This window comes from Phaenicophaeus curvirostris, chromosome 20, assembly GCF_032191515.1.
Source record: "Phaenicophaeus curvirostris isolate KB17595 chromosome 20, BPBGC_Pcur_1.0, whole genome shotgun sequence".
Lineage (NCBI taxonomy): Eukaryota > Metazoa > Chordata > Aves > Cuculiformes > Cuculidae > Phaenicophaeus > Phaenicophaeus curvirostris.
Window position 1 is genome coordinate 8,570,784 of NC_091411.1, and position 27,216 is coordinate 8,597,999.

The following is a 27,216-nucleotide window of genomic DNA, read 5'->3' on the forward strand; positions in this document are numbered from 1 at the left end:
GTACAACTGGTCTTCAAGCTCTGACACAAAGCTAGCCCTGCGTGTTGGGGATCAGGACAGCACTTTACTTCCCCCATGGCACCGCAGAACTTGCAAGCTCATAACACAAACCACTGCAAAACAGGGGGAAAAAACCACCTTCTCACACAAAACGTAAATTTGCTATTTAAGAAAAGAATTTAAAGCTCCTGAACGCCTCAGCATTGAAGACCCATTAACTGCAGACGTCTGCTAGCACATAGGTGTCTGCACAAAGAGACTAGAGAATTATTGAAATAATACAGAGAGAAACCATCACAGCAAGTACCAGCACAACTGAAAATTCATCTACTTTTAGATAGAAACATTCTTACACCAGTTAATGCTTCCAAATGGGAGAAGTTGTCCAATGAGCTCGATGCTTTACTTGTGGAAAGGGTAACCGAAAGGTAATTTTCTTTCTGAGAAAAGCCACTTGCGCTCTTTCAAGAGGTTTTTCTGTATATCCTGTCTCCAGCATGCAGCTGGCATGATTCATTTGAAAAAAAATTTATATTACACTGCTGTCTGCAACAAAGTGACCTCTTCAAACAGTACAAGTAGAGCTTTTGATTTTATTTTTTTTTTGCGTGTTTACCTCCTATTCTACTCTGATTTTAACTATTTAGAGCATTGAAAAATCTAAATAACCAAAAACCCCAAAGTAATAAGTCTACCTGATGTGACAGAAGGTGATGGCCAGTCTGAGCCCACAGCCCCAGCTGCAGAGAAGTCAACAGCAGGCTGACTTTATGTGTATTTGCTCATTTCCCAGGGAAAAGGTTAGGCTGGAAACAGAAGGAGGATGAGGTGAATTCCATTGGCACTTACCACGTATGATATTTGTGATTTTAAAGTTGAGGAAGCAGACATCTCGTCTTCAGGAGTGATTCCTAAGGAGCCGTCTGGAGGCTGGAGTAGCAAGAGAGCCAACACTTTAGTGGAATAAAGTTAACTGTCTCACCAACCAGTTCTGTTTTATTACTGGCTTTCATGAAAAGTCCCAAATGTAAATAAAACAAAGTATAAAGGAGGAGCTGAGCGTTCTTGCTCAGAAATAAGAACAGAGCTGGGTTTTGAAGATATTTGTATCACTACCCTCTCAGCCCTTCAGGCAGGGACCTGGGGAATTTGGCCACTACCGTTCAGAAACAGGCTAAAGATTGATTAGAGAGGCAGAGCAGAGCTTCCAACTATCCTAAAGGCTCCTTCATTATTTTGATCCTTCAGGTATTGTAACAAGTTTAACTGCAAGGTGAAATGGGTGAGGAAAGCCTCAACCCACCCATTTTTGCCACCTACCTACCTTCTCTCCTCACCAGCAGCAATACTGGTCTCCAAAAGCTCCACGCTGACCCCTCTCTGTGCTCTTAAAATAAAACAGGGAGGGGAAGCTGATGGGATTTATTTGTAGCAAAGGGAGTTCTTGCTTGTTATAACAGTGAAATCTGTCACAGGATTGCTCAGCAGCAGCAGAGTAGCCTGTCAAGCTTTCAACTAAGGATTTCTACATTTTCACAATACTAACGTGCACTCCAACCACCTTCATTTTCATTTCTAGCCCTCTTTGCCTGGGAGTTGGTGGCAAATTAGTCGAAGCCTTAGCAGACAGGTACATATGGCTCGGTGGTCTCCTGTGTCAGTGATATTCGATGTACAAGACTGCTTAGCTTACATTTATTTGCACTCAAGAACGAGCATTTGGCTCCTTTCCAAGCATCTTAAAAAGACAAGAAAGGAGACTTTATATATGACTTGGGAATGGACCCGTTGTGGCAAGAGACTATATTATATCATTAACATTATAAATTCCATTTACAATACAGGAGTCATTTCATCCATCATTTATTCATGCAGACTAGAGAGAACGTCTTGCATTTTTAGGAGCGTGGTTGCGCTTATCCTCGATAATGCTACAGTCGCTGGGCTGTGAACGAAGAGCTCAGCTCCAGCTGTTGGCTAGTCTGGTCTCTCCCCTCTATGGAAAAAGTAAAGTCCAGTATCTCACCACAATCCAGCAGCTGCAAAAAAAAAAAAAAAAAAAAAAGTCTCTACTCTGAAATAAAAGTGTTTCCTTGTTATTTTTCAGAGCTCAGCTGGGACTGGGAATGTTGTTAACCCTCAATTAATACATTTGGTCAATACATGTTCTTTCTTGCTCTGGAAGCATGCGGTGTGAGGGCTGCTTCCATTTGATGGGCTATCACAAGGAAGAGGCCAAGTGCCTTGCTAGTCTTTTACAACCTTGTACAACTCGGTCTCCTAGGTCCTGAGCCTCCATCTGTTGGACCCAGCTGCTAATTAGTTCCTGCACTCAGGTTATCTAAGAGACAGCACTGTAAAAACTTGTTGTCCTACCAGTACTACCAGCACTGGAAGGGTGAGCGTAGCCAAGGGGCTGGGAGGAGAGGCTGATGTTTTCATCACACCCCCAGCTCTCGTGGCTTCCATCCACAACCCAGAGGCACCACCAGCTCTCAGCGTTCCTCAGGCCCATCCACTACCACCACCCCACTGAGGGGTGAACGCCCTCCCTGCTCCGCTTCCCAGAGGGAGTTAATGCTCCTGCCAGCCGCTGGTTTTCCTCTGGGGGGTCAGCAGATGTCTAGAGGTACAACAGATAAAGTCAGCTTTAGGTAAGCCAGCACTCCATAGCATAGTGCATGTACAACAAAACAAAAATAACAACTAAAACTTATTAGGCAAGTACCTGTCTGGATATCATCATTATACACGTGGCTCTGGTTTGTTCTCACATCACCAGAATTGAGAGTAATAACGTGGGAATAAACTACAGCAAACCTTAAAGGAAAAAAGGATAACCAGAATTATACTCCACCTTTACTGGAAAGCTATTTTGTGTACAAAGAATTAGAAAAAAAACCCCAAACTTTGAATAAGATATAGTCAAATGCTTACAAGAGACTTTCCCTTCTTACTGATATCAAAGACTAATAGCACCACTGAGGGAACTGGTTTTGCACTGAGAATTAACCTGCCAAGCTTGGAAGAAGCGTGGAAGCCTCTGTATAAAAACCTGAATACTGCTTCTTCCAAAGTGTTTTGGCACAGCCTCCAATTAAACTGTTTTACATAAAACTTGTGTTGAATGTTTCTTTACTGATTTGTCTGACTTTTAACACTCAGCAGAAGAGAACAAGCACTGTACAACTTCTCTGGCTGCCACCAGTTCTGAGATATTAAATGAACAAAGGAAGTCGACATTAAGAGCTCATCAACGCTGACTGCCCATCGCTATCAGCGTTTTATAACACACAACAGAAACAGCAGAGAAGTTATGAGAATTGAACCTAATCAGTTTATAAAGGTTGAGTGACTACGTGGATTAGTAACGTTCCCCTAGTATTAATTCAGCAGTGTCAGTCACTTACCAATCTGTCAGCAGCAAGAGATTCTCTGCCTTGAGTAAAGAAGGATCTCATAGTCTCAGGTAAAGCATCTCAAACCCTGAGGCATCCCAGCTCAAGAGACACTGGTCTTAGGGAGAGCTTAAATTAGGGTTATCCAATGGTAAAAGGTCTCTCCGCCTCGAGAAGCATCCCCTCAGAAGCATCCCAGCTCAAGGGGAGATCGCTGCCTGCAGCCACACTTCACTTGGGCTGTCACAATTACAGAATAAAGTGCTTGGCTCACAGTCAAATTACATGCAGTGGGAAAGGTAAACAAGTGCCCTTGTACAAACTTTGTTTGTTCCATGATAAATGAGCCTTGGAAAAGCCACACAGTATTCATGTGTTAATTGCCTGATTGGAGGTCCAAGCTAAAATGCACTGATGCTCGCTGTGTCACTCAGCTCCTTTGTGGGTCTTCAGAAAACAGATTAGAACCAGAGGAGTTCTTGGCCTGGCTACAGCTCAGGCCTTTACCTCCTTTGGAACTTGTACCCAAAGGCCACCAGTTTAGGTAAGGGGTCAAGAGCACCCGTCATAAAGCCTTTTGCAAGTACTAAGTAGGAAGAGCAGGCAGGCCAGCACAGCTCTGCCAAGAAGAGTCAAGAGATTTGAAAGACAGCAGTATTTTTAAATACTCCTTTTAACATAAAGGGACACAACACACAGGACGTGGATGTTGTGATGTGGGAGTGACTAAAATGTCCAATTCGTGACAGTCGGATGCATTCAAGCAGCCTTCCTTTCACAAGGTACACAACATCAAGGAGTCACAGCAAGAAGAGCATCCTCTGCTGACAAGAGATGTTCAGGGCACACTGAAGCGATGGAAATTGCAACAAAGTGAAGAACTGAAACCAAACAATGCACATGCACTGATTTACTTCACAGGTATCTCACAGATTCTCCCCTATCATCTGAAAATGCTCTGTGCTATGCAGCACACTGAGCTGGACAGGCACAGGCAGCAATTAAAAGCTTCCAAACACACTAAGAACACAGTTGTAGCTAGAAAAACACATTTATTGCTAGAAAAACATATTTGTTCTGGCTTGTATGCATTAAGCGCATAAGTTTTCCCAGCAATTACATGTCGGACCACTGAAATGAACTGCACCCACTTCTTTGGCAGGAGGTTATGTGGTGAAGCTAACACTAATCATTACACTACAGATTATGACTAAACTTTGGCTAGAAAGATGTTCCTCCATTTCTGTGCACAGGAAATCTTCATCTTACCGTGACAGACGTGTACTCCAGAAGAAGAAAGTGATACTTTACAGTCACCCCAAGGTGTTCTTAGTAGAAATTATTACACTTTTTTTGTGAAACATTATGATGAGAGGAAGGTTTCTTAAAAAGAATTCACTTCTCCCACCACCCCAGTTTACTCATCAATACAAGGGAAAGAATCCAGTAGTAATAGGCAGGATGGACGGCATGGTCTTTTATCTCTGTAGATCTCTAAAAGCTCCCCACCAAGAAATTCAAATGTCATTACCAGAAAGTGTTAACTAGATCTTTGACTAAGATTCCAGAGTGTAGTTGATTATTCATCACATGGACTCACTGGGACCAAACAGACCTCAGAGGCTTCCAACTGCAGTTTGTGTTTCCACTGCAACAAGAAAAGGATTCCAACTGATGAAGCAGCAGCAAGAGCAGAACTCAAGGCACATTTGTAGAAACAAAAGCTCTTCTGTTCCTATAAAAACAGGCAGTAAAATGTACAAAAGTAGTAAATTATCTCCATTCAACCAATGTACATATGCCTTCAGTCTTTCCTGAATCACTAGTGGAGCATGAGGAAGAATCAATGCTACCACATTTTCAACAGTCACTCTTTGCTATTAAATAAATTAGACTTACTAGTACAAAGGAAAAAAAAGAAGTTTGGCTTTTTTAAATTTTTGTTTGTAGCGTCAGTGGTTTTTTTCTGCTATGGTTCTTCATAAATAAATGACATCCCTAAGAAATCAGCATTTGCACAAGGAAACAAGAATCTATGTATTTGCGAAATTAAATCTTAAAATATTTTTGTAGACTGTACAAATATACATTACATGTTAAACATTTACAAGCTTAACTTCCTAGATGACAGAACTCACTGCTCTTCTAAGCAATGCAGCTACCCAACTTTTCCATAGCTCAAATCTATCAGCTGTCAGGTATAAAGTCCCCTTCACATTAGGGACAGGGTGGGAAGATGATGGATCTACTGATAGCAGTGCTATCAATAGAAGGGAGCTCCAGCTGTGCTAAATAATTTAAAACACACTCTCTGCTAGAAAGAAATCTAGGAATAGATTTTCAGTAATCGGCCAATACTGGTGTCAGTGAAAAGTCTTTCTTCTCTTGGCACCATCTGAGTCTGTGTTCTGTGGCGATTCCTCTGATGTTCTCCTCATTACAACACAATATTCTTTGTTCCGCTTACTGCTATTAGTTTGACCCCCTTCACTGTGGGCTTTTGAATTGCTTTTTGATACAGGAGCTCTGGAGTCACCCTCGTGTCGAGCTGCATGAGGTGACGTGGAAGGCATAATGCATTGTTTCACTGTTTGCTGGGGCTTCTTAGAAGTTTCTATTCTGGACGGGTGATCCCTGGCGGCTGAGGACACATTGAGTCCTTGCTGTGATGTTGATCCTGGATTGCTCTGGGTTGACCGACTACTGTCTTTGGAGGCCTGCTCCTTCCCTTTTGTTTCGGTTCTACTAGCCATACTTGCCAGCCTTGGATCACGTGGTTTCTCTTGATCAGGTAGCACTGTGGCCTCCCCAGGTGTGGAGGCACTGCCTCTCCTGGAGTCTGCAGCCTGAGCCCTCTGCGGCTGCTGGGGCACTCTGCCTCCCTCTCGCAGGCTGCTGGGCTCCCTTGGACTTGCAAGCTCACCCTTCTTGCTACTGCAAGAAGCAGCGGGCAGAGATTTCTTTGCCTCTGGTTTGGGTGGGGGCTGTACCACAGCCTTGAGCTTCAAAATCTTATCAGCATCTTTCCTGTAGGTTCTTTCTGATGTCCTGATAATGGCACCTCTTTTCTGAGCATCCTGGATCAACTCAAACCAGTCTTTATTTTCCTTTAAAATAAGAAAAAATACACCCACCCCCCCAAAGAAGAAACAGTTATCATAAAGAAATCAACATGAATGGACAGAGGTGTTAGAGGATGCACAACCCCTTTAATCAAGGTACCTGACACAACTGTCATGGAAACTACTGTTAAGTTCCTCCTGGAATGGAGGAATCTTATGTTTCACTTGCAAAACAGCGATAGCCACTCTGGCTGCTGTAACACAGGGAAGGTACTTTCAACTATCAGTGAGCTACTACTTAAAATGACAATTTCTATATTCATAAAGGCCAGAAAAGTCCTTTCATAGGAGAGCAAAACAGAAACGCAGCTTTAATGCCCTCTAGTGGTGCAGCAAACACCCTCGTCCATTCCAAGGGAATAAAAACCTAAAACCCAAGGACTGCGAGACATTACATCTACATAAGGGCACTCGCTACTCATCCAGTGGACCTCCGTACTCCCCCCAGTATGTAGTTCTGTTTCAAAAACACATGTTTGAAAGGGCATCCTCAGAAATCATGTGACTACATGACGTAGTGTCAAAAAAAGTAAAGTTTTGGGGTAGTTTGGTTTTCCAAAATCATTTTCCTTGCTCAAGTATCCAGTAACAACTACAATAGCTGGAGCAACAGTATGGATCAAGCAGGAAACTATCTCCGCCATCATCCTAACTTACCAGTAGAGAGAAGATTTTCACAACCCTCGTACTTGAATTGTAAAGGATGGCATTACAATTTAGTTACTAAAATTACTGAGTAACTTCTAACTTCCCTTCTTGGAAGCAAGGAAAACAGTGGCAGTTGGGTTTTTTTTAAAGCTTTTATGACAGTTACAGCCAAAGCTTTCAGAGAACCCTTCAGAAGCCTGGACTGCACTAATTTAGCAATACACCGGCAAAGGGTCCCCTTTCACAGACAGGAGCAGTTCAAGGACGGTTTTCATGCCCCCAACCCTGACCTGACTTAAGAGTGGATCACAGAAGATCATTCAATTAACACTGTACCTACCATAAGTGTTTTCAGTTTCCCAAGGATGAAGAGGCTGAATCTGGCTCGGGTAATTGTGACATTCAGGCGCTGAATACTTGCCAGAAACCTAGGTGACAAGACAAAACTAAGCTTCTAAAAGTACTTCTTCCAAGAGGCTTAAGCATTACAAGAAAAAGAAACACTCAATTTCAAAGAAATGAACATAACAGAAGCAGTTACGGAGAAAGCAGCAGTTCATAACCCATTTCCAGATCCTGCAGCAGCAGCCCTGCCTTACACGAAGGGCTCTGTGTTAAGCGTGTTTCTTCTCTCTGCTCAGTGTTGGGTGTGCGTAGCAAGGTTTTGGTAGCTGGGGATGCTACTGGGGTTGCTTCTTGTGAGAAGCTGATAGAAGCCAGGGCCAGCCGGCTCCAGGATGGATCTGCCTCTGGCCAAGGCCGAGCCAATCTGCAATGGTGACAACACCTCTGTGATAAAAGATTCATCCCTGCCTTCTCAACCCATGAGTTTTGCCTTCATTTCTTTCAATTCTCCTCCCAACAGGACTCAGAAAGGGGAGGGGTGAGTGAGCAGCTACATGTTTCTTACGTTGCCCACTACGGCTAGTGCTGCCTGGCTTTGTTGCCACCTGAGGCTCAAAACCATGACAACCACCCTGACACCTTGCAGGGAATTCCAGTTCTTTCCAGCTCTTGCTGTTGATGTTTCCTTTCTTAGAGCAAATCTCCTCTTAATGCAAACCACCGCTTCCTTAAATGTTCCTCCAAGTACAGAAGACAACCACCTCACTTCACCTATCAAGACTTTAAGCTCCTTTTTGACTTGAACTGAAACATTTGGCACGAGTAATAGGAAAATTTTATACTGAAATAATGCACACTGGACATGGATATTTTATTTTAAAGGTGACCTGCACTGAAAGCACGTGAAGGAAGACTTTTGCTTTGTCATGCTTCAAGAGTGAAAAGTATACGCTTGCAGATGAAAATCTGTATTTGTACAATGTAAATAGTCAAGTCATATTTTTATGGGATCACAAACCAAGGTACTGCACCCTGAACAAACAAACGTTCATGTTTTCTTCATGTATTCTTAAAGGTTGATTTCTACTAGGGCTTATTGTTCAAACTTGGTTTGAACAGTTCCAACACCAATGCCTGGTACCATGGTCACAGCAGAGACCTGCTCACCTGCAAATTCACAATCCCTGCAGTAAAGACTGCAAAAGCTCCAGAGCCATCCCAGATAATTTGGGCAGTGCAGGAAAGAGACAGAAATCAGACCAGAGGAGTGGATCCATCAGCATAGATGGCTCTCTGAGTCTCGAGGAAAAAAGAAGCAATCTTGAAAGAATACTAAATATTCCTAAGAGCTTTCAAAACTGAAAGAGGACAAGACAGTTTTCTCAGGAATGGAAAAAAAATATTTTGTCATTCCTTGGTAAGATTTTCTCCTCTTATTTTTTACTTTCAGGGCAAATTTAATGCTGGACTAAGCAACCTTGAAGACCAAAATAATCTGCTCAGGTACAAGATAACAGGTAAGGGCGATGTAAGGTATCTTATCACACCTTGCCAACAAGACCTGACCCTGAAACAGAGATGGCCAAGTCATCAGTATGTATGGCTCCTAAGGCATTGTGCTGCCAAAGCTCTAATACATAAGCCTTTAACACAGTAAGCAGGAAAGCTTTCTTCCAAAAGAAGAGATAGAGGTTAGGTCCTGTGTCAGCCAAAGGAACTGGCAGGTTCTAGCTGCCTTCAGTCTCCAAACTCAATCAACTAGATGAAGAAATTGCCAAAAAGCATCTTTGTTGTTTACTAGAGGATCTGGATTGTCTCTTCCCAAAGCAGCATGAACCAGCACAGCTAAAAAAGCACTTTATCTTGCAATTAGAAAATTAGTATCAGAGAAATGTAACTAGCTTAGTGAAAGCTCGTATGTGGAAACAAAGGTTTTTGTTTATGTGAGCAGACTTCCCACAGTCCAACTTAAAAGTTATTAACTAGGTGGCATAGTTCCACTACCATTTTTTAAACTAAAATGATCAATAAGTTACAGAAACAAAATCAACACAAGTGCTGTAGCAGCCTGGGGGTGAACAGCATATCCAGCACCTAGCTCCTACTGTTTCGGATAGGAAAAACCCATATAAAATCATCAAATCTGCAATCTTAACTTGTTAAGAATGCTTTTACAAACAGAATACCATATTAGCAGAGGCAGTCACAGAAAATGGATTTCATTTTAGGAGAGCAGCATTCAGAAAAACAACTGCTGCAGTACTAATGCACAATGCCAAGTTCCCAAGACCAATCCTGCCAAACCAAAACACTGACAGGCTAAGGTAGCCGTGCAAATTCATCACCAGGCAGAACGCAATAGTTAGTATCTCCACATCCCTTTTGTTGAGAGATCTCAAACTAGGAACATCGATTCATGTAATAAGATACCCTTCAATTCGCTGACTTTTTCCTAACAACTTTCTTCTGGTCATATTAAAAGTAACTAAAGTGTTACTGGAAATGGGATTTGCCCACCACTGAAAGGAAACATACCCAATTGACCCTTTAGTGCTCTTTGCCCGAACACATGTCACTATGATGCAGTCTTTCTCTCGTCCCTGGAATGCATCCACTGTGTCCACTTCTCCTGGGCTGTAGAATAAAGAATTAGCAAGCTGTTAAAATGTTAGTTGAATTTTTAAGCAACACATGGATGCAAATGGCCTAAATGCAATCCTTAATGATCAGCTGTCAAAATAACCCAAGTGTAAATTTCTGCTTCAGCATATGATAAGATTCACCTTATGAACCTAAAGATAAATTTGCTATTCTCAGGCCAGCATCGCTGTTGAAAAGCTGTTCAGGTCCATTTAGGCTTTCTTTTAAGTCAGCTTTATTCAGAACAGCAATGCAATCAAAGCACATATACAAGTAATAACTAAGAAATGGTACAAAGAGGCCCCACCTGTTTGAAGCAAAAGGCTTGCACACCCCCTGTAAAGTACAGATTTTAGCAGTACAGAAAAGTTTGAGGTTTCGCCATTAGTTTAAAAGGATAAACAAAGGACAAACACACAAGAGCGAAGTCCCATTTGAAACCTCATGGTTTCTTTACCTGTTATTCTGAAACTCTCTGTCCAATTGTTGCTGAATTTTCCTTTTCTGTGCACTGTAGGGGGTAATTATTCCAATGCGACGAACACCCAGATCCTTCCTTTTTTCTTTAATTGTCCTAATTAATTCCATTACGAGCTTCACTTCCTGAGGATTACTAAAAGAGCTGAATAAGACAGAATGGAAATAGTAGAAATACATTTGACATCTCTTTCAAATTCAGTGCTTCAGTCTAGTTTGTAGTTTGAGCCCCTGCCTTAAACTTTTGCAGCCTCTTTGACACAGAAGCTCAAAGAACTTTGCAACCAGGCCGACGAGGGGCCAGTAACAATGAGAAGTGTTATCAGTGAAAGGCTGCACTTCACATTCCCTTAAAACTACACAGCTGTGCTTTCTTTACAGAGCAGGCAAAAGAGGACTGAGCCTGCCACCTTCTGGCACTACCTCAGCACACAGCTATGAAAAGAAAATCATTGATAAAAAAAATAAATCGGAAATCAGCAACTGTTACTGGAGTTAGCACAGATTGTAGGAATTCACTGGCATCCACCAGATGGTCAAATCAGGATCAAGACCAGTTTCAGCTAAAAAAAGTCTCAAAAACACTTGCCTTTTTGTAAAATCAAATCAAGTTTAAAATGCAGTTCTGGCTACTTTAATGCATATTGGGAACAATAAAGGAGAGAAAACAACTCATCTGCAAGTAAATAATTCTCAGCAAATTGATTTGGCAGAGTAGAATACAGGACTTACTCATTGTCTCGCTCCTCACAACCATCTCCTACATCAAAAATAAGGTACGGCTGGAATGGCCAATCTGAAGAACATCTGTTCTCTTCTACTGCTCTGTAAATAACATTTTTATCACCAGGTTACGATACACAAATTCTGCAAACCGGTACTACATTTATTTACACCGTGGTTATCAAACACTAACAACTTTCAGCTTTTTCCAGAGTCCTTAATTTTCACCACTACCGCACATGAGGCCTGAAAATGAACTCTAAGCAGTACATATGCTCCATTTTAAGTGACTTAGTTACTCACAAAAGATGGGCGGCGCTTTTTCTCCCATTAAGCATTTCCCCTGCCCTCAACGCAACCTCAAACATTCTTGACTCAAAAGAATATCCTGATATGAAACACCCTCACTCAGGAAGAGCAGAGCACCACTCACTTGTCAGTCTTTAGAGTCCTGCCATAAACGTAATTGGATGGGAAAAGGCAGATGTCAGGGTGCATCCTGTACTGCACAGTCAGCTGCACAACTGGCAGGCTCCGTAAAATATTCTTCTGCACTTGCTCCTCCAGGTGTCTGTGCAGGCGCGCCATCAAGGACTGATCATACCCGTATTTCTGAGCTTCCTACCAGAGGGAGAAGATGAGACTGAATTCTGGGGAACTAGGGGCCAAGTTTATAAAAGGAATTTGCTTTTTGGACTTAAAACTATTCGACATTTTTTTTTAAACTTCTGAATCACTGACAAAACGACAACTACTTGCACTTCAATTTTCTATTTGTGTTAAGTCTGTTTCAGCAGAGATGACCTGCATAAATATCAATTTTTGTCAGTGTAGTCTTTAGCCAGACAGCTTTCCTTTGCGAGTCATAACCCAGTAAAAGCTTGCAAGCATCAACAATAACGAAAAGCAAGATCTTCCAGGTGGGATCTTGTTAAATGAGAAGACAATTCACCCTTCTAGGGAAGCCAGTCTGTTTTTCACCCTTTCTTTATCAGATGTTTAAAACAATCCCTCTGTTGGATACCAGGTGCTCTTATATGTCCTTAAAACACATCCATAGGGTGAAGAAGCCTCCGTACAAACAGGTAACCTTCACCCTCTGTTCCTTAAGGAACATGACAATGACTGAAGTCACATACTGAAATAATAACAGAGACTGCTGCAATACAATGTCCATCACAAACCAAATGCTGAGCTGCACTGGAGCTTGTGTTACCACAGCTATTCTGTATGGTGCATGAAATCGGTTTCAAGCTACACCAGGAAATTCTACAGAGGTTGCACTCACACACCTGTTTTAGCTTTAGTCACACATTTGAAGGCAGTATTGATACAGTCTCCATGTAACAGAGACTAAACTTGGCAAGGCAAAACTCATTATCTGACACACATCATGATCTGATATTAAAGTGACTTCTCCTTTTAAGCATTTTTCTAAATACTCTTCTTATATCCAATAGGCAGCATGAAAAAACAGTCTAAACACTTACCACCGATTTTACAGTAGGAGGGAGCTGCCTGGGGTCTCCAACAAGGACAAGTTTATTACAGCGATGGATCAGTGGAATCAGTGTTTCAATCTCACAGGACTGCCCTGCCTTTTGTATAAGCCAACAGGACAAAAAGTAGAAATTGTAAGCAAAGGAGCGGAGGGAACTGCATTAGATTTCCTGTAACAGAGTCAGAATAACTCGGAAATACTTTTTAAGGTTTTTTTTTAAAAAAAAAAACAACAAAACACTTTTTAAGGTTTTTTTAAAAAAAAACCCAAAACTTTTTAAGGTGTTTTTTTTTTAAAAAAAAAAAAAATAAAAAAAGAGAGAGAGATAAAGACAAGATTTTCCCTAATAAAAAGCTCCAGATTTTATTAAGCATCTCTCCAAACAGACAAACAGAACCCAGTCCTCTGGAAACTTCCACAGCAAGACCCACACTTTAGCCATTATTTTTAATAAAAATCATCTGTTATCAAAGCACCAAACAAGGCAGAAAAAGAAGCAATTAAAAGTTATGCTTTCTTTTTATGGCTTTATTTGGCAGGATAGGTGGGTTATTAGTTAAAAGGTGGGGATGGAGCAGCCAGTCCTCCATCAGCAGCCAAACAATCACAAGTAGCTTAAGCAGAAAACAACACAGATCATCAGAGGTGGAACATGCTGTAGGTCCAAATAGCTTTACTGACCTCATCCACAATGACACAGCAGAAAGGATCAAGTCTTTGCCGCACAAAAACAGATTCCAGCAGAACTCCTCCACTCGCACTCAGTGTGCAGCAGATGATGTCGGACTCCAAGATGATATCCGCCTGTACTTTCTGAGAGTGCCCCCGAACCTTCAAGAACAACAGGACACCATGTCTCCTCTTCTCATTTTATTTTTCTTGAACTACTTGGATCAATTTCTAACTGCCTGGACAACTCTAACTGCCAAACAGATCACGCATAATGCATCACCCCAACAAAACTATCCCCATTTTTACAAATGAAAGTTACAAGTTTGCTTAACTGAAGTGTTACTTCCTGTCTAAATTACGCTACCTTCAAGGTTGCAGACACAGTAACTTTCAGCAAAATTTAGTTTGCCATCACATTTGTGCCTGCCAGTCTACACGATCATTCATAGTCAGCATATATTTATTAAAGAAGAACCTTCATTCATCTCATGATTTGTGCTACTCAGCCTTAATAACTGGTTTACTATCAGGGTGGTATTTCCACTTTCGGACCTATCTCTTTCCACATACAATTCTTCCAACTGTTGCTTTACTTAGAAACATTTAAAGCATCTCGGTCCCAGTAGGATTTTAGGTGGCATGAAAGTAGTGATGAAGATACATCCTAGAACATAAGGATGTGCATGTTTCTATTACCTTCTTTCCCAATTACATCTTTCATTTAAAAATAACTCTAAGAGTGAATATTCCCATCCAGGTTTTTGCAATATGCAGAGCACACCTGGATTTCACACCAGGCCATCCATAACTTATTCAGCTTATAATCTTTATTTAGCTACTACTTTACAAATATACCCAGCCACATCAGAACCAAAACTCCACCACAATTAAAGGATACCAAGTACATAAATAAGCTGAGGTTTTTTAGAGAGCTGCCCTAAAGAGAAATTCCGACCTCTTTTAGTTGAGAAGCAAGCTGTTGTCTCTCCTTTGAAAGTCTGCCAATTTCATCAGTTAACATTTGACTCTGGATAGTGAGGGAGAAAAATGATACAAATATCAGGAATAATGAACAAACATATTGCATGTATCTTTTTCCTCCCATACCCTCATTTCCTAAACATTTAGACTTGTTCAGACTGTCTTAATGTCAAACACATCTGAAAAAGCTGATCCATTTCTTCAAAAATGGATATCTAGACTCTCCATACACAATACTTAACATCGCATTTCTGATCTGCTGAAAATGCCAGTATAAACAGACAGAAAACCCCAAATCCTGAAGTAAAGGTCCTCATTCCCTCTCACAGTGCTAACCAAAGTTCCTCCAGCAGTTGAAAAAGCAGGTGAAGAGACAGTTAATGTTCAGAGATGGCATTAAAAAGAAGAGTTCTTTTACTCTTTGGATTCAGTTATGAAGACAAAAAAAAATCACAAGCAGGATTAAAATACTACTATCTTACTACCTTTGTCTTCTCACATCGGTGCATGGCACGCTGACGAGACAGCTCATCCAACTGTCGATCCAGAGCTGCTTTTTTCTTCTGAATATCTTGGTCACAGTTAGCTGGCATTCGTCCTATAGTAACACAAAGAAAAACATACAGGAGGAATAGCAAAACTAGGTTGCAGTAACACTTGCTCTCAGTCACACACCTTAAGTTAGTAAGAACAAAGACAAATTAATTTTTTGCTGTATTTTCCCTTTTCATATTGAGCTCCTATCTTGTAAAATGAGACTTGGTTCCAACTGTAGCTCTCAAATTACGCAAAGCCGCGTTGCTTAAAAAAGATTACTTTAGCATGTACTTATTATAATTTCTTTAAATAAATAAAAAGAAGCAAGCATTTCTTTGGTTTTCTTTAGATTTTAGGCCATACGTATGACTCTTTCCCACTAAGACAGAGAAAAACAATGCTTATGAAGCACTATTGTAGAAAATTTTTTCACCAGATCTTCCTTCTTAAAGGACACAGTCCCAAATGCAAAACACTGAAGCCTGAAGAAAAGTCTGATTTGCAGATTACTTACTCATTCTGTGTTCAACTTGTTTATCCAGGCTAAATCCTCGGACTTCACTGTTGATTGCTTTTTCAGCACCCATTCGCACTAAGTTGATATCACCACAATTCCCTGGTTACAAAATCAGAGTCAAAATATTTTTAGATTGTTCCAATCTTTAAGGAGTACTTAAATTGGCAAACTGAAACTAACAGTGAGGAAAAGGTTAGTGTCTATAAAGACAAAATGCAATTCCTTTAAAAAAAATAATATACCTTTTAGTAAAAGCACATTAAAATTAACAGTATGAGGATGCACCAGTGATGTTCTGCAAGAGAAAAAAAGCTGCTTAGAGTAGCATACAAGCATTCTGTGTAACCAACTGCTGCAGTTTCTCCTTCATGTTTTGCCTATTTAACACAAACAGAATTTTAAAATAAACATACCCAAAGGCTCCTGTCTGTTCCGGCATTTTCCCTTAAATACAAGGATGATCTTTTTCATGAGTTCATCAACAGCAGCATTTGATGGCGCACAAACAAGAAACCGGTTCGGCTTGATCTTGGAATTTGTTTTTTGAGTTCCCTTCTCATTCCTGGTGTTCTGTGGATTAATTAACAATAAACCAGAACAGTTTCTTCAGATAGTTTCCATCTGTGATTTTTTTTCCATCTTAATCACCATGCAGAGTATGGGGACTCTCGTGCTTGAATGTCTCTTAAGGCATGTCCTACACTGAGTAACAAGTCAAATGTATTAATACTATTTGCATTAATTCCCTTCAACAATGACGCACTTGATCAATATAACAGAATCTAATACGAAAAACATTAAATGGTACAGGCCAAATATTATTTTGATGCATTAAGGAATGTTCAGGGTTTTTTTTTTTATCTAAAAAGCATTTAAACTACTGATTGTGCATGTTTTCTTGATTTTACTTTTTAAGTTCCATAAAATATTTTTCACGATGTCCAACTTATTACTTCCACCTTCACATCCACTACAGTACACATTTAATTAAGTCAGCTTAAGGAATTACACCTCCAATAATTATCAATACTATACTTCCATTTTGTTTCTGCTATCATTAACTTCCACTGGGAAACCACACAGCAGCATGACGGTCACAACAAGTTCACTTACTTCGCTCAAAACACGAGTCAGAAGTCCAACAATAGTTTTTGATTTTCCTGTTCCAGGTGGTCCATGAATGAGGCAAATCTTGGGAAGCCCCGGATGTTGTTTTACCATAGCATAAGCTGTCTCAATGGCTCTCTTTTGATCTTCATTGTATTCATTCATATCCGATGCCTGAAGGAACAGAAGGGAAAAAAACAATTAATTACTTAATGTTGATCAAACCTTCCATGTTCATTTTAGATTTTTTCAGAGTATCATCCCCTATCCCTTTAGCTATGACTCAAAAACTTGAAGGGCGCAGAAGCTTTTGATTCTAGGTTTGCTCTATACACACACCCAATCCTGACTTGAAAGCTGTAATGAAAGTTTTGTTTACAGCTTTATTTTACATTACCTTTTCCATACTACGCCTTGTTTCCTCAGACATCTCAGCAGTATGGAAAAGAAACCGAAAGCTGCTTCAAGTGCAGCAGTGCATATCTATGTCAATAGAGAAGAAACACCTGAGCAAATTCAGGCTTGTCTCCATCTACTCAATCAACCAACTCTGAAAAGCACAGTGAGTCAGTGCTTTTGAAACTTGTCTGTTTGCACTTGGCCATCTCAAAAAAACAGCACGCAAAACCAGTTCTGCAAAACTTATGAGATCCAAATGTCCACTATATCATCCCTATCACTTCTAGCTGCAGGACTTACAGCACTTCCTGAAGCTAGGAGCAAATCTCTAGGACAGAAGTCGTTGTAACTTGGATTTATGATGGGTTTAGCCAGGGGACTCCTGCTCAATAGTAGCAGACCTCTGAACGTTCGGTTTACGGCCACCAGGGAGCCAACCACCACACACTTCACTTGTTTATTTATGAAGAATGACAAATTGCTTCTAGTATACAGAGAAAGGTAACAGGTGGTATGCTGTTCATTTTGTCCTATCAAAAGCAGAGAAAAAAAACGCACAAGTTGTTAATTCACAGAATATCCAAATTGTTAACTGAAAGACATTCAAACAGATCACTCAAAAAAATACACCAGAAGCAGGTGTTGCCTTCTATTAGGGAACCAAGAATATTCTGGAAAAAACCCCAAACCCCTACCCCCTCAACAAATAAAAACCCAAATAAACAAAAAAAACACCCCCACAACCATGCCCTGTAAAACAAATCAGATCACTGTTTAGACCAGGCAGCACTAATCCCTATACTTGGTAATCCTGGTAATTCATTACTTCATTTACAGGAGATAGAGAAACTTTTGATCAGTGAGAGCATGGATGTTTATGGCACTTCGTATCTCACAGGAACGCACTCCCAAAGGTGTACACAGAGCATTTAATCATTACTTTCTGTTCTTATACAAAGCATTAACATCTGTGTTGAAGGAAGTCCCTGGAAAAATGCATGGAAAGCAGGTCTGCAGCTTCAGTTCCTGGATTTTTATGAAGCTTCTAGCATGGAACAGACATACCACAGGAGAAAAACAATCCCATTTCCTCTGAGGTAAGTGGTATGTTACCGTTATCAACAGCCAGCTATGAAGATGCATTTTACCGCACCAAGAATAGTACCTCTTTTATTTCAATCCCATTTACTTACCAGATGAACAGCCAGATCCACGAGAAAATCGTTTCACAAGACCAACTTGACTCACTATACTGTTCTCCACCTCATTTTCTTCCCCAAAGGTGTCTTTTTTCTTTTGGACCACGAAAAAGATTAAGTCAAACTCCTTTGGATGAAGCTGCCTTGCCAAATCACTTTCTCGAAAATTGGCTACCCAGAATATATTTTAAAATTAGAACATTAAAAAGGACAATGGTTACAATTACCTTCTGACTGTAGAAATACAGTTAACATCTTGCATGTACTTCAGAAATATCCATCTGTTAACTTTTAAAGCCATTAAAAGACTACAAAGAGTTTTAACTCTGTTCTGCATTCTTAAACCTGAACATAGCACTGTATAAAATTGGAGCAAGTCAAGTACTCCAACAGCAATTAAATAACTTTCTGTACTGAACACTTAAGGTACAAACTCCCCGCAAAAATAAGCATTTCTGTTACGTGTATTCTGTGAAACAGCAAATTCATGATTCTTTCTGTATCCAGAGCAAATAAAAAAATGCTACTAAAAGTGCTAGCTCATTATCAGGCACTGCCTACTTGGAAATGAGAAGAGAGTTTTATAAAAAACACTCTTACCTGTGCACTCTGCTGTATTGTATCCAACGTCAGCATAGAATTTCTGCAAGCAGAAGTGGTAATTCTGCTGCCTTACTCTCTGGTTTTCTATCCACTCCTGCGCCAGCTACATGTTGGAAAGTAAAAGCTAAATAATTCGTTGATGGGTTTGGGGCATCAGAAGAACAGCTTATTATTACTCAGAGGGCATACTAAGCAGAACTAAAAAAAAGCTAGCACACTGTCAAGTACAAGACATGGAAATGTCTTGCCCATTTCTTTTTTTAGTATATGCATCATGGTACATATAAACACATACAGGGCAAATGAAAGGGCTTCCTCCCCATCCACCCCCCATTTAATGCACTTTCTTACAAAGCTCTTGAAAACAAGCGTGGATTCTGCCTGCCTCACAATTTCACCTTAAAATACCAGTATTACCCTGGTATTGACTTCCTTTTCTACTGAATTTTTACAGGAGAAATGATGCAATGACTGAACTTGAAAGCATACAGGCTTTAATTGAAGGCACACTGTCTTTTCTTGCTATTAAACTATAAACTGTTAAAGTTAAGATGTTTGGAAAATGCTTCTCCAACTAACCTACCCTCTCATGTAAGCTCTCAACATAAGTCAAACCATTAGGTTCTTGTCCTCTTTTTACAGTCATTGAAAGACCTTAGTTTCTTAAACAAAGGTTTCTGTTGCAGGCTTTATATGGCACAATGAAAGAAGAACCACCTCTCTTTTCAGTCTGTATCCACAATAGTGTAGAAAAGAAAAAAGCTTCACTGAGGTGACTAACATTGACAGTCTCAAAAATGAAATGTAACCATCTAGATTCCTTCCCTCAAATCATTCTTCTATTCAAACCTACATCTGAACATTTTCAGACAGTAAAGAGAGGACATACACTAGTTTTTAAACTCTTGGTAAAATTTACTAGGGTTGAAGAAAACAAGCCAAGAGGCAGATAGCTACTTACTGTTTCAAAGGCATTTAGCATCATCAAGGGGAAAAATGTATTAAAATAGTCATTGTATCCCTGAAATTGGACAGGTACAGAGGCTACTATAGACTGCAGGAGATGACCTGGACATCCGAACTGGCTGGAGCTCGCAAACATTTCATACGTCCACTTTAGGACTTCGTTAACAAAAATACTATGATCACGCTGTTGAGCGCCAAGAAAGGAAGAATACGTTTCTCGGGCAGGCGTCCTGGAAATACCTGAAGCATTGTTGTTCTGTCTATTTTGTGACTGGAAAATATTATTAGAAATATGAGGTTGAAGTACATTACTGGAACTTGGAAGCTTGCATGTTTGATTTCCTGTTGGTACAGTCTTTGCAATTGGTGGCCTCACCAGCACAGGTTTTGCTGCGTTCACTTTGCTTTTTGAAGCTGGTGGTAGCTTTTTAACATCTTCGAGATCCCTGCTGAAGGCTGCATTCCGTGAAGAACTTGCTGGGCTGAAAATTTTGGTAGTGGAAGGCTTTCTTGGTGTAGAAAGTGGCAGGAGGGGTTTGGCAAACACGTGATCTGCTTCTGAGCTGGTGGCCGAATGCTTACTGCAGCACTCTCCTGTTTTTTCCACTTTTTCCGTACAGTCTATGTACTTACATTTCACAACAGTCAAGGATTCATTCTGCTGAAGGCTTTCGGAAGTATCCATTTCCTCTGGTTTTTCAGTATCTACAGTAGTATCCATTTCCTCTGTTTTATCAGTAACTACAGTAGTATCCATTTCCTCTGTTTTATCAGTATCTACAGTAGTATCTTGAACACTTTCCTCTTGGGAACATAATTCCATATCTATAGGATCTAACTGAGTTAAAAACAGATCATCATCATCTTCACTGTTTTCATCTGCCTTACCCCCATTTTCTTTTGAAGCTGCATTCTCACACTCAGGCTGGACAACGCAACCTTCTCCTTTAGATTCACCTTTATCATCTCCAAGCGCAGTAGAAGAAAGACCTGAATCCACAGGTACAGGCGGAACTGTCATACTGTCATCCTTCAATTTTCTGTTCAAGACTGAAGAACTAGGCATTTTAGAGACACGCATCTCCTCCACAGAGAGGCTTTCAAATTTGCTCTTACCAGCAAAGAGACAAACAGACTCCTCCTTTTTTTCACCTCTTTGATTTTCAACAGATCTTTCAGCTGATGCCGGTTCAAAACTTTCAGGCTTTCGTTTCTCAGATTTTGCATCCACTTTGTTAACTCTTTTGTTTCTACTCTCAGAACTTCCTGCAGAATTTCTCTCTCTGACACTTTTTTTGGGCCTTGTCTGCCTTAAATACTGAAGGTCTTGGCAGGCTAGCAATTTTTTATTATATTTTATAGACAAATTCTGAGGAGCAATTAGTTTACTCTTCCGTTTCTGTGCAAGCCCAACTCTCCCTGCAGCTTTACCGTGGCTGCGCAGTAGAGCTACGCTTTCTAAAGAGCGCTGGGATAATTCAAATGCTTTGCGGGGTCCCTTCTTCAGACCAAGCTTTTCTACGGTTGATGCTGGTACAGGACGCTGCCGAACTTTCCTTGGAGGAACCACAGCAGGCATCGACTTGCCAAATTGAGAATTTTTTGACACACTTTGAAGCAGTTTTTTATTTTGTGCTGTTTTAAGAGGGGATTTTTTAGGACTTCTTGTAATAGTTCTTGCTACCTTACATTCAGCTATAGTCTTCTGTGGGCTCATGCTATTTTTCTTGAGGGCCAACTTTGAAGCTAACGAGATGTTAGATGTAGATGCTCTGGGTTCAGTCAATTTGGAGTCCAGGGTGAAGTCTTTAGGAACAGCTCCTCTGTCTGCAAAATGCTCCAGTTCATCCTTTGCATTTTCCTTTCTAGTAGGTTCTTGCAATGTTGTTTTAGTTACTTCCTTTGTATTATCAGCTTCTTTCTGATGAGAAATATTTTCTACCCGCTTTTCTACCAAATTTGCTTCTTCATCCATGGTATCATCACTTATGTAATCCATATCATAACCCAATTCATTTGTGTGATCATTCAGTAAGTCATATGAATCACTACTATCAGCTGATGTTGAAACTTGACCCTGTTTATACTCTTGAGTTGCTTCCATACAATACGCTTGAGTATCTTGCCAAAATGAAAAGACATCACCTTTTGTTTCAAATTCGAAGCACTGAGACCCACAGTCTTCAACATCTTCCAGTGATGAGGGAGAGCTTGGCATCTTGGACTCCACTTTGATATCGCTATCAGAAGTGCAGCTGGAAGTTGAAGGCTGCCTTTCAGGACACACATTTTCATTCTTTTGGTTTTTTAACTCGTCAGTCGCATCATTTTCTTCATCAGAAGAGTCTGAAATTATAATGACTCGATTGTCAGAGCGATCTGCATCACAGGGAGACCTGGTGCCTTGGCCATCACTGGAAGATCTTACAGCACCTTTCACTTTCCTTTTAATATCAGACACATTATGGTGTACTGAGCTTTCTTGGCTTGAGTCAAAGGGGAAATTGACACTTTTGGCATACGCAGCTAAAGATAATTTACCAAGTTCTTTATCAACCTGGGAATCCGCTACAGTATCATCTTCAGAAACCACCATCACAAAATCCTCTTCTTTCTTCCCCACTGAATTGTTTTCTCTCTTGAAGTATTCTGAGAATTTGAACAACCTGTCACTTGATTCACACTTCACTGGCAGTGGCCTGATCTGAGCAACAGGGTTGGCTGTATCCCTCTTATTTTCTAAGCTAGATAAAACACAACCACTTGCTGAAGTTTTATCCAAAGAAAATGTCTTTGAAATTTGACCTCTACAGTCACATTTACCCAAGTCATTTAAATCAGCCTGTTCTTGGTCTGAAGTTTGCATATCAATTTCTGTCTTAAACACAGTCTTCAACAATGAACTTGATTTTTCTTCAGTGGATACTTTTTTCAGTAAGGTGTCGCCAATCCCCCCAAGCAAAATACCGTGATCTCCCTTTTCCTGCACACCAGCTTCATTTTTAAAGGAGCTGGAGGAACCTAGAGGTGTTTCTTTGGATATCTGTTTACTGGGGATGAGTCTGGATTGAAAAGAATTGTTGACGCTTCTCCCCTGCGTACTTTCACAACTCCTTGAAGATGGAGCATCAATAGAGATTTCATTTTCACCTACAGTACTCTCTCCCTGACGCTTATGACAAACTTTGCTTGTGCACAGATAGCCAGTGCAAAACTTACGTTGCTCTGCCTCTGTTTTTGAAGCACCTGCTGCTAAACTGGAGTTTTTCAAATCACATGGCCTCCCTGGTTGCAATGCTTTTGAAGGCCATCCAATTTTCTGTAGCTTGTTTTTCAAATTTGTAAGCCTATGTGCATCTACTTTAAACTTCAAAGAGGAACTGGAAGACTTATTGCTTTCCTTTTCATCTGAGCCATAAACATGTTCTGGAGAACCAATACGCCTTCGAGCAGCCATATGCATTGGTGCTGTGTCCTCTGCTTCACATTTGTTCTCCAACCCTCCACTTCTGAAATCCAAATGCTGGCCATTTGGATTAAAGCACTGCTTTTCAGTATCGCATTCCCCAGCCACAAGATCATTGTTCCTATTTTCCTGAGCTTTCCCACACACTTCTGTGGCTGAAGAGTTCTGTGGGCACTCATATTCCTGAGCTGTGTCATTAAGTTCCTTTTTAATATTCAAGAGGCCTATCGTGGAGGTCCAAGATCTTGACCTTTCAGATGCATCGCTACATTCTTCTTCCTGGGCACTCTTTGTTGTAGGGAAAAGGTTCTCTTGACAACCTTCACCTCCAACCTCTTTTGATATGCCAGCAAACAGTGACCAAAGGTCACCTCTGCCATGCACGTTCATCTTGTCTTCATCACCACATACACCCTTCTCTTGCTTTATAGATACAGCAGGAAAAGTTGGAGACCTTGCATTGTTTCCTGCAGGTGGAGGGGTACGCAATGCTCTGTCCTTTATACTTCTTATAACTTGCTTTAAACACATTTGTAATTCCTGGGTTTCTTGGACGTTCAGCTGCCAACCTAAAGATAGATTTCCTCGCAGAAAAAGGTTGAGTTTGTCTAGGTATTGCTTGCAAACAGCATGCTGCCCAATTTGATAGCCTTCTCTAAGAAGGCTGCGTATCAGCTGCACACAGGCGTGCTGCACAGAATTCGAAGCTTGTAAAGATGCTGCTGCTGAACCTCTCACATAGTGTCCAGACGCTTTTTCAGTGCACCGTGTAAATACTATAGCTGGAAGCTTAGCACACCTGACCACTGCTTCTACCCATTCTTGGGAGCTAATCCATAGCAAATGAAGGCACTTTTTATTTCTGTGTAGTTCGATGATAGACACCAAGATCAGGAGGAAAAATTCAGAGATTTTGTCACACTGCTGGATTCTCTGGCTGAGAATCTCTCTGATTTCCAAGCAAAGGTAGTGGATGACCTCTACTATATATGCTACACCCAAGTCCTTAAGATCCATGAGTGACTGAACAAAAGGGATGAACCACAGAAATGTGCTGTCATGGACACGCGTTTCTCTGCCAATATCAGACTGAAGCACGTTGGCGAGGTTTTGCATATCTTCATACATGTTGGGGCAGTAGTCTGGACAAATGGCAGTCTTCCATCCAGTATCCTGAAAAAGAAATTCACCACACATCATCCTCTTTATGCATATCTGCACAGTTCAATCTGACAGCGCTTTCTCTCTAGCCATAAAGGTTACTTTCTTTCAAATATACGTTGACTAAATGACAGCACCTCTGATATCCTAATACAAGTTAAAATCTAAATTAAAAAATACAAAAAATTAAGATCAAATCAACACGCATAGAAGAAACTCATTTCCTAAAATGTAACCTATTAAATCAATGTAAAGCAGTACTTCCTTTAAAAGCCACTGTGAAACCATCCAAAGATGTTATGCTGACGTAATTTAACCACAGATAAACACACGCATAAAGCCTTTAAAAGGCATTGAATAAATACAAGGCACCAACATCAAGAGAACACATTCACAAATGTTTGTTCTGCTTTATAAGAAAAAAAAACCGTGTCATTTTGGAACATGGTCTAAAATTTGGAAGTATATCAAAGCATACCTCATTATTTCATACTCAATACATTAGTTTAGAATACTGAGAAACAAAAAGTAAAACCACAAGAACTCAAATCAGTAACTCGTCTTTTAAATGGAATACAGACTTTTATTGAGGTACCAATGTTTGTTTCAACCTCGATATGAATCCTTGGGCTTTAATACCATCTCCACCTAATTCACAAACACATCCTTCTTTCCCCTTACAGCCTGAAAGTACCAGGTAAACAAGAAGTGATCAGCCTGGTTGCTATTTAAGGCACACAACAGGAACATACATTATTTAATATCTTTTCTTTACAGCATTACTAGTAGAAACCTTCCCCTCCCTATTTTATACATGGTTTAAACTGACAATGTCATTCACTGATCAGAACTCAAAGAACAAGGAAATAACATATTTTCTTAATACCTTTTGAGACTTTTCCGTGTTATAATTATATACCATCTGACTGCAAGTAACCATGTCATCACTGTCACCATAGTCTGACTCGGGTTCAGATTTTGTCCTAAAAAGAAACACCAATCATTATAGATTCCACACAACTAACTTAAACTAGCAGAAAGCCGGCTGGCCAAGACATAGATTTCACTTTTCATTTACTGACCATGTGACTATTGGAACTTGTCAGTGATAAAACATACATACAAAAAGATATGTTTAAAATTGTAGAGTTTGTTCTGCCCTGCTTGTAAGAGACAGGGTAAGCGACTGTCTCAGGAAAGAGAGCCTTCTACTAAGTCATGGATTTGACTGCCTATAACCAATACTCAAAATAACTCAATTTTCTTTGAATTTTCTATGTATAGCCATCTTCAAAGAACTTAAGTTAGCTACAGCACTAAATAAGCACTAAGCCATTAGCAGTCTTCCTGATTCTGGAAAAAAACCATCTTGAAAGGTGTAACAGACATCACAGTAGTCAAAAAGAAGTGAGCATATATATTTTGAAAGAACTTTACAGTTTTAGGAGACCTACTTCCCCTTTTCATTGCTTGAAATCAGCAATATCTGATATTTTTACTTGCCAACTCCCTCCCCCCATGCAAATTAAGGAAGCACTGACAAGAAAACCAAGACCAGGCTACTACACTGCCTGGTATTAAAATCATAAAACTGTTCTACTCTCTTAAAAAAACTGACCTCTTAAAGCTACTGCGTATATTTTTTATTTCATTGTTGTAGCTCTCATTGTTGATAATGGTTTGAAAGGCTTGGACAGGATCAATAAGCTGACCCCATACTTTAGATCCGAGCTGCTCCAAAATAATCATGAAACAACGCAGCGCTGGCCAGAAGGGGTCAGTAGAATCATCTGAAACATAACAGTAATATTGGGAAGAGTTGAAAGTCAGGAGTCCTGTACATTCTTAGACTACGCTGAAGTTGACAGCAGTTGGTATTCATCGATTTTTCTTAAACTCTAACAGAAAGATAAGTAATCTAATAAGTTGCGACTATACTTTTTAATCCAGAAAAAGGATAAAAAAAAGGTCAAACTCAATTATCTGCATAGAGAAACACTGCTCCTTATGCAGTCATAAATCAACAGGAACCTGGATTATTAGGACTAACAATTCCCAACTCCGTGACATGGATTCTTCCACACTGATTGTTGCAGTGGTGTTCTAAGTGGGTATAACCTACATAACTTTGACAATTTATACTTCAAATTTAAGCTAGAAGCAATTGGTTTTCCTTCAAGTGTGTTCTTCCTTCTGCATATAAGGTAGTACCATCAACATACTCAACAAATATACCAAACTAATAAATATCTCATCATTTAAGAGGCAGCACTGGTCTCGAGCTCATGTGCCATTCCCAGACTACGCCATGGCACATGGGCTACAAGGATGGCCTAAGACCTATTAGTCTAAATTCCCGGCTGCAAAAGGGGTTCCTTAAAACAGATGGACAGAAAAGTCACATTTTAAGCAAGCCATGGTAGTTCAGAAGGTGTTTCTCTGTTTTGGGACTCAAAATTCAAACTTCATGCTACAGTGCAATGTGCATTCCCATATAACCTGTACATTAAGTGAACACTATACAGTAGAAGTTATATATTTGTCCTCTCAGAAACTCCAAGCCATCCTTATGCAAAGCACTGACACCTCTTCTCCACTTAAGAGTTCGTTTCAATGTAGCTTTCCAGTATTTGTCAGCATTGCCCGAATATCGTGTAATACGGGCCATCTTCCAGAAGATAAATAAACCATAGTTAAAATCACCTCAGCATTACGCTACAATGAATTCACTCAATTAAACAAGGGCATTCGATA

The 27,216-nt window shown here is 40.2% G+C and overlaps 1 protein-coding gene across 2 annotated transcripts in view; it reads right to left on the reverse strand.

Annotated features, from left to right (window-relative positions):
- Nucleotides 1–4,972: 4,972 nt before the first annotated feature.
- SETX (senataxin) overlaps nt 4,973–27,216 on the reverse strand; it is a 28,458-nt gene continuing 6,214 nt past the window's right edge. The window contains exons 8-27 of one of the 2 annotated variants that reach the window (XM_069873584.1): nt 26,081–26,252; nt 25,349–25,445; nt 20,632–24,474; nt 19,831–20,559; nt 18,867–18,972; nt 18,261–18,437; nt 17,368–17,597; nt 16,675–16,842; nt 15,975–16,131; nt 15,559–15,660; nt 14,993–15,105; nt 14,482–14,553; nt 13,536–13,685; nt 12,844–12,951; nt 11,787–11,974; nt 11,363–11,455; nt 10,611–10,775; nt 10,049–10,147; nt 7,509–7,596; nt 4,973–6,505 (exon numbers count right to left, since the gene is read on the reverse strand). In XM_069873584.1, the coding sequence (XP_069729685.1) occupies nt 5,762–6,505; nt 7,509–7,596; nt 10,049–10,147; nt 10,611–10,775; nt 11,363–11,455; nt 11,787–11,974; nt 12,844–12,951; nt 13,536–13,685; nt 14,482–14,553; nt 14,993–15,105; nt 15,559–15,660; nt 15,975–16,131; nt 16,675–16,842; nt 17,368–17,597; nt 18,261–18,437; nt 18,867–18,972; nt 19,831–20,559; nt 20,632–24,474; nt 25,349–25,445; nt 26,081–26,252 (7,601 nt within the window). In that variant the 3' untranslated portion in view covers nt 4,973–5,761. Of the gene's footprint in view, nt 6,506–7,508; nt 7,597–10,048; nt 10,148–10,610; nt 10,776–11,362; nt 11,456–11,786; nt 11,975–12,843; nt 12,952–13,535; nt 13,686–14,481; nt 14,554–14,992; nt 15,106–15,558; nt 15,661–15,974; nt 16,132–16,674; nt 16,843–17,367; nt 17,598–18,260; nt 18,438–18,866; nt 18,973–19,830; nt 20,560–20,631; nt 24,475–25,348; nt 25,446–26,080; nt 26,253–27,216 lie in introns of those variants that run through there. The other variant, XM_069873585.1, reaches the window with a different exon arrangement.